This window comes from Euleptes europaea, chromosome 14, assembly GCF_029931775.1.
Source record: "Euleptes europaea isolate rEulEur1 chromosome 14, rEulEur1.hap1, whole genome shotgun sequence".
Lineage (NCBI taxonomy): Eukaryota > Metazoa > Chordata > Lepidosauria > Squamata > Sphaerodactylidae > Euleptes > Euleptes europaea.
In genome coordinates, this window is record NC_079325.1 from 49,922,321 (window position 1) to 49,933,712 (window position 11,392).

At 46.8% G+C, this 11,392-nt stretch overlaps 1 protein-coding gene across 4 annotated transcripts in view; it reads left to right on the forward strand.

Annotated features, from left to right (window-relative positions):
* AK1 (adenylate kinase 1) overlaps positions 1–2,001 on the forward strand; it is a 65,218-nt gene extending 63,217 nt beyond the window's left edge. For 2 of the 4 annotated variants that reach the window (XM_056860321.1, XM_056860318.1), the window contains one exon: positions 1,870–2,001. In XM_056860321.1, the coding sequence (XP_056716299.1) occupies positions 1,870–1,938 (69 nt within the window). In that variant the 3' untranslated portion in view covers positions 1,939–2,001. The remainder of the gene's footprint in view (positions 1–1,869) is intronic. The other 2 variants (XM_056860320.1, XM_056860319.1) reach the window with 1 other exon arrangement.
* Positions 2,002–11,392: the final 9,391 nt, after the last annotated feature.

Sequence of the window (11,392 nt, forward strand, 5' to 3'; positions counted from 1 at the left end):
TGCTCAGCAATGAACAGCAGCCCTGGGTCTGAGAACAGGAATGTGGCATATCTAGGGTTGCCAAGTTCGCCACCAGTGAGAGGATTTTGGGGTGGAGCCTGAGGAGGACAGGGTTTGGGGAGGGGAGGGGCTTCAATGCCACAGAGTCCAATTGCCAAAGCAGCCATTTTCTCCAGGTGAACTGATCTCTCGGCTGGAGATCAGCTGTACTAGCAGGACATCTCCAGCTAGTACCTGGAGGTTCAGCACAAGGCTCCACTTAAATAATGAAGTCACACAACTTTCAAGAATGTACGTCACCTGTGATTACAATCACTGTATTGAGCTTTTAAACATTAGCTTATAACAAATGCAAACACTACAGACATTACAAAAGTCCATAAGTGGAAATAGACTTATACATCTCTTCCATGGAATGGGGTCTATGTGCAATTCAAGATCCCTATCCAAATGAATGAATGAGAGTGCGGGTGAGTCCAGCTGAATTTCTAAGCCCGACTGGGCGGTGAGCTCAAATGCGTGCGGCTGCAAGCGCTGCGAAAAGTTCAAACGTCCAGGACTGACTCAAGCAGATTGCGCGCGCAGCTGCTGGGAAGCCGCTCAGAGTTGAGCGGAGTGAAATGGATAGAAATCCCAGCAAATGGTAGCGCATCAGCCGGTCAATTGCTGCCGGGAGGCGCTGCCGGGAAGAGAGGGGTGGGGGAGTCCCACCGGTCACTACCGGGAGTCCGGGGAACCCGGAGACAGTGAGGTGGAAACACCCTTTCTGGAATGTGAATATGCGTTTTCACTAAGAAATTAGCTTCATCATCATAAACAATCATAAAATTTTATGATTACTTATTTGAAGCTTGAAAATTTGCTGATGTACTTTATCTGCGATATGCAAGGCTGATGAAGCTAATTTCTTAGTTAAAACGCATATTAACATTCCAGAAAGGGTGTTTCCACCTCCCTGTCTCCGGGTTCCCCGGACTCCCGGTAGCGACCGGCAGGACTCCCGCCCCTCTCCTCCCGGCAGTGCCTCCTGGCAGCAATTGACCGGCTGATGCGCTACCATTTGCTGGGATTTCTATCCGTTTCACTCCGCTCGACTCTGAGCGGCTTCCCAGCAGCTGCGAGCGCAATCTGCTTGAGTCAGTCCTGGACGTTTGAACTTTTCGCAGTGCTTGCAGCCGCGCGCATTTGAGCTCACCGCCCAGTCGGGCTTAGAAATTCAGCTGGACTCACCCGCACTCTCATTCATTCATTTGGATTGGGATCTTGAATTGCACATAGACCCCATTCCATGGAAGAAATGTATAGGTCTATTTCCACTTATGGACTTTTGTAATGTCTGTAATGTTTGCATTTGTTATAAACTAATGTTTAAAAGCTCAATACAGTGATTGTAATCACAGGTGACGTACATTCTTGAAAGTTGTGTGACTTCATTATTTAAGTGGAGCCTTGTGCTGAGCCTTTTTTCCTTACTTACCAGTTACAGCACAGGTGTGTGTTTTGTTTTAGTACTTGGAGGTTGGCAACCCTAGGCATGTCTGTCTTTATTTCTGTCTGTGAAACACTGGAAGATGCGCCATGGTGGATTGCCACCGTGCCAAAGATGTTCTTCAGCAGTGGCTGTGAAGAGACTGGAGTGTAAGAAATGCCCGTTAATTGGGTGCGTGTGTGTATGTGTGCTCATCTCCCTGGAAATACCCTTGTGTGCAATATGGGGGTGGAGCGGAGACGTAGGATAGCAAATAACGATATGGGGAGGTTTTTATTTTTAAAAGGGGACGGCGCTCCATGCCGGGGATCCAGGCCTTGGGCATACAAAGTACAGCCATTCCAGTGGCAAAATGGCAATTTTTTTTCTGTTGCCCTCAGCTCAACGCAGAAGGCTCAGTGGACGACGTGTTCAAACAGGTCTGCACCCATTTGGACGCCCTGAAGTAAATCACCAAAGGACCCCCGAAAGGCTCTTTCCCCCTCCCTCCCCCCTTCCCCCCCCTTCGGCAATGAACAGCAGTTCGTGCTGGCTTCCCAACCCTCCCCCCCAACCCATCCCTGAGTTGAGCAGCAGAACCCCGGGAGCTCCCCCCCGCAATCTCCGATTTCATCTCAAGGGCTGTGACAGCGGAAGTTTCTTTATCCTGTTTTCGTGGATGGAGGCCCCATGGAGGAAATTTCAAGGACATTGTGTTTGGCTTCCTAAACTTCTCTCCAAAGTAAAGTTCACTTTCATGAGTTGAGATGTTTTTTATCTCCCCCCCCCCCCCGCTGCCGCAACAGGAAAGACTTTTATTGTGCATTCCTTACTCAAAAGGTTGATTAAGGGCAGGAAATGGCCTGTTTATTCCACACCAGGGCATCCATTACAGAAGGGAATCTGTTTTCTCTGCATTGGGGTGGATGGAATGAACAGGTATGGGGCAGGAGAGGACAGCCTCTAATCCAGATCATTTGATGGGACACCTGAGAGGGACTAGGATTGCATCAGAATCTCCATCCCCAAAATATATAATCCTTGGAAAAAGAGATAAAACTCTCCCTCCGCAGAGGACAGGAATAATCCCTTCTTTTCATCATGCCTCTTCAATGTCACCATCTCTGTGTGAATTATTACAAACAAACGTCGTGCTAGGGTAAGAAAGCCCTGTGATTCTTCTGCCCTTATTTGTTATAAACATGCCCTTCTATAATGGCACACAAACAGGGATAATTCAACTGAAGAAAATCTGTTCCTTTCCACTGCCATATGCAGTGGGAGCTGAGAGTATAGTAATGGTTTATTCCTTACAAGATTAGAAAAATAGTGGCTGGGCTGAACTACTTCGGGGGGTGGGGGCTCCCAAGATTCAATGCTCCTATGTATCCTGCACACAGAAAAGTAGCTTGTCAGCAAAGCTCTAAAACAGACACACTGGTTTTCCACGTGCAGAGAATATTTTTGTATGGAAGGGCAATTGGTCAAGGGAGCACTGAGCTGCAGTTTATCTTGAAGGATCCAGTCTGAATTTCCTACATGGAAATTCTTGTTCCTCAGCCCCTGTGAATGACAGATAAAAAGGCTTACCTGTGCTTTTCTCTTAGGGTCTCTCTACGAAAATAGTCGGACACTCATCTCTGCAAATGGTCCTTTTCCTCACTTTCTTGGGAAAGACTCTTTCGGGAGAAGGGGGAATGTGTAACTGAAAACCAGGGTGGTTTGTCGAAACTCGGGTGAAATTTTGTAATACAGACACTGTGCCTCATTGTCTAATTGTCCTCTCAACTACTGGATCACTCCGGACAATCAGATAGCATTTCAACACACCTTCTCACACATTCTGAAGATGTCGGTTATCCCCTTGTTTAATTTTTTTTTTTGTACAATGATCTACATATTTATAACGGGGAGGGAATCGGCAACCTCCCTGCCCCACTCTGAGTCTTAAAGGCCTTCTGTTTAGCCTCTGTCTGAATGTATTTATCATATCATTATTAAAGACCGTTAGGGAAAAGAATACTCTGTCGAGTGTGTGAGCGTTGTGTTGTTTCCGACACTTTCAGTGTCTTCCCCCCCCCCATGGTCTGAAAAGCGACTAAGGAAAATGATTCCACCTCTACTGTAGGGTTGCCAACCTCCAGGTAGTAGCTGGAGATCTCCCGTTATTACAACTGACCTCTAGTCGACAGAGATCAGTCCACCTGGAGAAAATGGCCGCTTTGGCCATTGGGCTCTATGGCATTGAAGTCCCTCCCCAAACCCTGCCCTCCTTAGGCTCCGCCCCATACGGGGACAATTCCTCGTTTTGTTGTCCGCATTGAGTCTGCATGTGGGGATTCTTAATAGAGTTGTGCAAAAAAAAAAAATCCAATAAATGTGGGGTTTGTTGTGCCTGGTTTTTTTCCGTTAAACCCAAAATAAGCTAAATACCCATACCGGGTTTACCAGAAAAATTCAGGTCCATTTTTGGGAATTTTTTTGTGAAGCTCCCGAGGGAGCATTTTTTGAGGTAGAGCCCCAAAATTCACAGCATAGCTAGAAGGGACTCTCCTTGCACGACCCACGAAGTTTGGTGAAGATTGGGTAAGGGGGTCTGATTTTATGGGGTCTGGAAGGAATCGCCCCCCTCCATAGAGAAGCATTGCAAAAAAAATTCAGCTTTTCCAGGAATCGCCTATTCAGCTTGGCTGATTCATGCGGGGTTTTTTCCCTGTAAACCCGAGCTGAAAATAAGCCGAAATGGCGATTTTCAGCTATTTTTGGCTTGGGTTTACCAATATGCACAAGCCTAATTCTTCATTTTCCCTCCTTGTTCCCTTGGGCCTGCCAAGCCCCCTTCTCCTTCACTGGTGGCTTTTTGCATTTTTTTTAAAAAAAAGTAGTAGGTATATTGCTATATATAGCAATATGGTGGTGGAAAGTGGTGTCAAGTCTCAGCTGACTTATAGCTACCCCATAGGGCTTTCAAGGCAAGAAATGCTCAGAGGTGGTTTGCTGTTGCCTGCCTCCGCGTCATAACCTGATATTCATCCCATCCAAGTACTAGCCAGGGCCAACCCTGCTTAGCATCTGAGATCTGATGATATGAGGCTAGCCTCATCCAGGTCAGGGGCATATATAGTGATATACATGCTATCATTTTTTTAATACCTTGGTGAGAAGCCCATTGGTTGGGGGGGGTGGCAATGGTGGGTGTGAGTGGAAATGGGGAAGAAATAGCATCAGATGTGGGCAGGGAGATATGGAAATCGACGTTTTCCCTTCTACAAAAAGCCTGCTTTGTCTATAATCTTCATGGAAACATCATACTGGGCAGTGAGGCTGGGGAAAACTTGGGTGTTGGGCAACAGCATAACAATGTTGTGTGGAAGCCCAGGGAGAAATGTTGGGGGGGGGGGAAATGCGAAGCATAGAGCTCCATGTGGAAGCAACCCAAGTTTGGATCTAGCCAGTGCCTGGATGGATGCAAAAAATATGTCATTGATAGCTATGGAGCTGTGACCAGAGCATCTGGCGAAACTTTTGTTGGTGGGTACCTTCTCTCTCTTTGGGTCATGCTTCTCCATTCTTTCTTGCAATGTTTGATACACTGGTGGTTCCCCATCCAGATCTTAAACTTTCTCTCCCAAATGTGTTGGTTTAATTTCCAAGCATTTACTACAGATGAAGCTGGGAACTATAAAAGGAGCAATACAAAAGCAACAAGTGCCTAAAAACCATCAACACACATACACCAACTTTAAAAAAAAATCTGGTAGAGAATTCTTTGGAAACCAATGCATTTTGTTCCATGGTGCTTGCTGAGAAGGCTTGTAAATGGCAAGCCAATTCTGAATTGAGCCTAAGATAATTTACTCATCTTTACCGAGATAAGGGTTGCCAAGTCTGACTCTGGGATGGGAAATTCCTGAAGATTTGGGGTGGAGCCTGAGCATGATGGGGTTTGGGGAGGAGAGGGGCCTCAGCAGGGTATAATACCGCAGAGACCACCCTCTAAAGCAGTAGTTCTCAACCTTTTTTGCTCCATTCCCCCCTTTCACCATTGTTCAGGATATAATTTTCCCCTTCCCAAGATAGTCATAAACTTTATTGAAAGTTGCAGATTAAATTAAAAACAAACTTACAATTTTACATATTGTACATAATCTACAGGACATCACACTTTGCTAAATAGTGGTCCCAATTCCGCCCCCCCCCCGAACCCTAAAATCCCCCCCTTGTTGAGACCCCATGCTCTAAAGCAACCATTTCTTCCAGGAGAGCAGATCTCTTTGGACATCAGTTGTAATTCTTGGAGAATTCCAAGCCCTGGAGGTTGGCAACCCTAGTAGAACATCATCTAGTACGCTTTCTGTACCACCACACCCAGTCATCATAAACATGCCACCTGTTGAATTTCTGCCTGCTACACAACTATGAAAGGCCTAGGGGTGCGTCAAGAAAATAGATGATCCTCACTAGAAAGGAAGGTCAAAAAGGCATGTGCCGCCATCTCGATGAAGCTGAATCAGGTTTGGTGACTACCTGGAAATGCTATCTTTGCCACCCTGAGTCCCGTGGAAAAAATGCCGGATGCAAACGGAATAAATTAAAAAATCCAAAGCTCACTAAGGTAAAGGTAAAGGTCCCCTGTGCAAGCACCGGGTCATTCCTGACCCATGGGGCGACGTCACATCTCGACGTTTCCTAAGCAGACTTTGTTTGCGGGGTGGTTTGCCAGTGCCTTCCCCAGTCATCTTCCCTTTACCCCCAGCAAGCTGGGTACTCATTTGACCGACCTTGGAAGGATGGAAGGCTGAGTCAACCTTGAGCCGGCTACCTGAAACCAACTTCCGTCGGGATCGAACTCAGGTCGTGAGCAGAGCTTGGACTGCAGTACTGCAGCTTACCACCCTGCGCCACGGGGCTCTTGCTAAGGTCACTAGTCCATTACATTTGGGGGGAACTCTTAGACCTGACAGAGGTCCCATCAGACTCTGATTCTGAGCAAACCCAACCGCAGACGCTTTCCTCTCCCCAAAAGGAAAGAGCTGTGATGTCATCTAGTCACCAGCTCTGAGCAAGAGGAGATTGGGAAGAAACTGGAGTTGCAGAGACGGCAGCAGGGGAAGGAAACCAACTGAACAAACATGCTCAGATGTCGAACTCATCAAATGAGGCCAAGGAGCCTGAGTGATAAACAGGAACGGACGGTGAGTCTGCGACAAGCAACCAGCCCCGGTCTGCAAAGCCGCAGTGGGACTTGGCGCGTGCCTGGAATGTCAAGGGGGGAGGATGTGATGATTATCCCCCCCCCACGTGCACACATATCTCACCCCCACTGCCACGGGAGGGGGGCAAACAGAATTTTCCAATAACACCAGAACGTTTCGGTCTTGCTTCGGCCAGAGATGCAGCATACACGGTAGGCTATTCAGCCTTAAACCAGATGGAGGACGAGTTTTCCAGCACTGAAGACCTCCCAGCATTTCTGCCCAGGGACTCACGTCTTTCCTGGTATCCTCACTGTCTGCTGTGAGAGGGCAACAAGAGTTTTCTGTGTGTTTAAAGCAGGGGCAGAATGGCCATTGTCTCCAGGGAAAGTCCTACAGGGCTGATTATCACCCTGGGCAGGGATCGCCGCCACTGTGAACTGGCTGGCAGCCCCGGTGAGTGGGGGGAGAATCTGCCTCTGCTGCAAGCAAGCAGCCCCCGTCCTACACAAGGCGGGTGAATACAACATGGGCGGGACCCACAAGCTAATGTTCCACACCCCACACTATGCTTTCCTTCTTCTTTTCAGATATGATTTATTGCAACCTTTCTTTTCTTTTTAACATGTAAAACAGTATTGCAGCTCCGGCTCTTCGAGTGTGTACTGGCAAAGCATTAATGAGGCTTCTAGGTCTAATTTAAGGTCCTTTTAAACTTTGTTCTTTCATTCTTGGTTTTTTAAGCACTTCTCATCTTCATTGGTTATCCCTTCATTTGCAGAAGCTGCCGCATTCCTGAACTAATTGGGAGGGGGCTTTAATTACTACTTTTCTCTTTGCAGCCAAAACAATTGCCCATTGCAATCCTGAAAAATAAAAGAGAAACTATTGATGAGCAATCAGTTTTGCTACAAAGGGAGAAGCAGTAATTTGAGACACACACACACACACACCAATTTGGAATGTTGCAGCCGCTGCAAATGAACATGAAAAAAATAGGGACACTAAAAATTGGAAATGTAAAAAAAAAGAACACAGAAGGAATGAGCTACATTGTTGCAGGAAAAGCAGGATCTGTGCTGAACTAGAATTACTTCCAAGTAAAATCGTAGGAGGATGTAGCCTACGAGGCTGGGAACTGCTGGATTTTTATGGGAATAAAGTCCAATAGAGAGACAGCATGGTGTAGTGGTTAAGGTGTCAGACGAGGACCTGGGAAACCAGGTTCAAATCCCCCATTCGTGCCATAGAAGCTTGCTGGGTGACCTTGGGCCAGTCACACACTCTCAGCCTGGTTAGTATTTGGATGGGAAACCTCCAAGGAATACCAGAATCATGATGCAGAGGCAGGCAATGGCAAACCACCTCCAAACATTTCTTGCCTTGAAAACTCTACGGGGTTGCTATAAGTCAGCTGTGACTTGAAGGCAAATTAAAAAACAACAACACCTTAGAGATTGACAAAGTTTTCCGGGATAAGCTACGAGAGCCAGCGTGGTGTAGTGGTTAAGAGAGGTGGACTCTAATCTGGAGAACCATGTTCAATTCCTCACTCCTCCACATGAAGTCTGCTGGGTGACCTTGGGCCAGTCACAGTTCTCTCAGAACTCCCTCAGCCCACAAGGAGGAAGGCATTGGCAAACTACTGAATGTCTCTTGCCTTGAAACCCCTATGAAATCACCATAAGTCAGCTGTGACTTGACAGCACAAACACACACATAGATGAAGTGCCTTGCGTCTCCACTGATGCCTTTGAGTGATATCAAAATATCGTTACTCTGAGCTGCTACCATTGTCATTCATCAGGATTCATTTCCCTTCCTTGAGTTGTAGCAGTTAAATATCTGGGGAGGATGTTCTTGACTGTAAAACACACCCCTGCAAACGTGCACACACATGAGCACTAAGGCACTACACTATGCACAACCTACCACTTTATACACACTGGACGTTTTGAACTGCTGATCATTTGTTCTAACGTTTTTTGAAAAGAGTTGGTTTTTATACCCTGCTTTCCTCCTACCTTTAAGGAGTCTCAAAGTGGCTTACAATCACCTTCCCTTTCTCTCCCTGCAACAGGCACCTTTTGAGGTAGGTGAGGCTGAGAGAGCTAGAACTGTGACTAGCCCAAGGTCACCCAGCTGGCTTCATGTGGAGGAGTGGGGAAACAAACGCAGTTCTCCAGATTAGCCTCTGCCACTCATGTGTGTGTGTGTGTGTGTGTGTGTGTAAAGTGCCTTCAAGTCGCAGCCGACCCTTTTGGGGTTTTCATGGCACCAGACTTACAGAGGTGGTTTGCCAGTGCCTTCCTCTGCACAGCAACCCTGGTATTCCTTGGTGGTCTCCCATCCAAATACTAACCAGGGTTGACCCTGCTTAGCTTCTGAGATTTGACGAGATCAGGCTAGCCTGGGCCATCCAGGTCAGGGCTCCACTCATGTATAGGCGTGGGGAATCAAACCAGGTTCTCTAGATTAGGGTCCGTTGCTCTTAACCACTATACCACGCTGGCACATCTTTAACCCCAAATAACATGTACTCATAAATAAAAAGTTCCTAGTTATGCACTGATCTGACTCAGATTGTGGCTGTTATTCCTATAACATCACAGGAACCACAAAACCACCTGTGGCAAATAGACAGAATAGATGTGGCCTGAGATGGAGCCTTAACGAAAGGGTGCTCAGGCAGGAAAGCCTTCTCCCCATATCTCCATCTCCAGCCTCCGTGGGCCCTTTGATGACTTCCCTGTGTCTCCTTCCCCATCCCTTGCCAGCTGGCTGAGCCAGGGAGGAAAGCGAACCAGCAAACAGGATCCCAGTCAAAGCCCCTGAGATAGCCTGGAATGCCTAGAGAGTTTTTTGCTAGCAGAACAAATCCAAGAAATCCAGGAAAGCAGTGTGAAGAGGGGCTTTGGATGCATGGGAAGTCAGCTGTGTGATGCTATGCAGAGTTATTGTGGTCTCAGCCCATTGATTTCACTGGAAGAAGTCTGCATGGAATTGCCCCGTAGACGGCTCAGCAGCAGACAGCCGTCCTGCGGAAAGGGTCCTGCTAGAGTTGCCAGCTGGCCAAGAAATAAAGCCTGCCCTTTTCTTCTCCATTTAATATGTAGGAACCAGCAGTTGAGAAGGTGCAGAAAAGAGCTTGAGAAGGTGCAGAAAAGAGCAACCAAAACCATCGGAGCTAGAACAACTGGACTATGAGGAGCAGTTAAGACACTTAGGACTGTTTAGCTTGGAAAGAAGGTGATTAAGGGGAGACATGATAGAGGTTTATAAAATTATGCATGGTATGGAGTGAGTGATCCACAGCCCCTCCCATATGAAGCTATGTTATACCACGCCAGAAGCTAACTTGCAACGATTCTCCACGATTGCAAGCAGAGAAAAGGCCTTCCTGCCCTCCCCTACAACCTGAGAACCTTCTGTAGGTGGGGATTGTACCTGGGACCTTCATCAGGCAAAGCCGGAACTGCACAACCGCACTATGGCCCCTCAGCGTAAGCTCTGGCTGAACATGGCAGATGTCAAAGGAAATGGACTGGTTGCTGTCCACCCTCTACGAGCAACTGCCCTATGAGGAGTGGTTAAAATGCTTAGGGCTGTTTAGCTTGGAAAGTAGGGGGCTAAAAGGAGACATGATAGAGGTCTATAAAATTATGCATGGTATGGAGAGATTGGACAGGGAGAAGCTTTTCTGCCTCTCTCATACTACTAGAACGCAGGGTCATCTGCTGAAGCAGGAGGGGGAGAGATTCAAATCAGATCAAAGGAAGTATTTTTTCACTCAACGCATAGTTAAATTGTGGAACGCCCTGCCCCAGGATGTGGTGATGGCTGCCAAATTGGAAGGCTTTAAGAGGGGAGTGGACTTGTTCATGGAGGAGAGGGGTATTCATTGCTACTAGTCAAAATGGATACTAGTCATGATGCATAGCTATTCTCTCCAGGAATTCCTATTACATTGTGTGTTAAGTGCCGTCAAGTTGCTTCCGACTCATGGCGACCCTATGAATGAAAGTCCTCCAAAATGTCCTGTGTTTGACAGCCTTGCTCAGGTCTTGCAAATTGAGGGCCATGGCTCCCTTTATGGAGTCAATCCATCTCTTGTTGGATCTTCCTCTTTTCCTGCTGCCCTCAACTTTTCCTAGCATGACTGTCTTTTCCAGTCTTGTCGTCTCATGACATGACCAAAATACGATAGCCTCAGTTTAGTCATTTTAGCTTCTAGGGTCAGTTCAGGCTTGATTTGATCTAGAACCCACTGATTTGTTTTTTTGGCAGTCCACGGTATCCGTAACACTCTCCTCCAACACCACATTTCAAAGGAATCTATTTTCTTCCTATCAGCTTTCTTCACTGTCCAGCTTTCACACCATACATAGTAATAGGGAATACGATGGCATGAATTAATCTAGTCTTGGTGGCCAGTGACACATCCTTACACTTCAAAATATTTTCTAGCTCCATCATGGCTGCCCTTCCCAGTCTCAATCTCCTTCTGATTTCTTGACTGCAGTCTCCCTTTTGGTTGATGGTGGAGCCAAGGAATAGAAAGTCTTGAACAATTTCAATTTCCTCATTGTCAACCTTAAAGTTGTGTAATTCTCCTGTAGTCATTACTTTTGTGTTCTTGATGTTCAGCTGTAGTCCTGCTTTGGCACTTTCCTATTACATTAGGTGCTGTGAAACACAGGCAGGATAATGCTACTGCAGACGTCCTTTT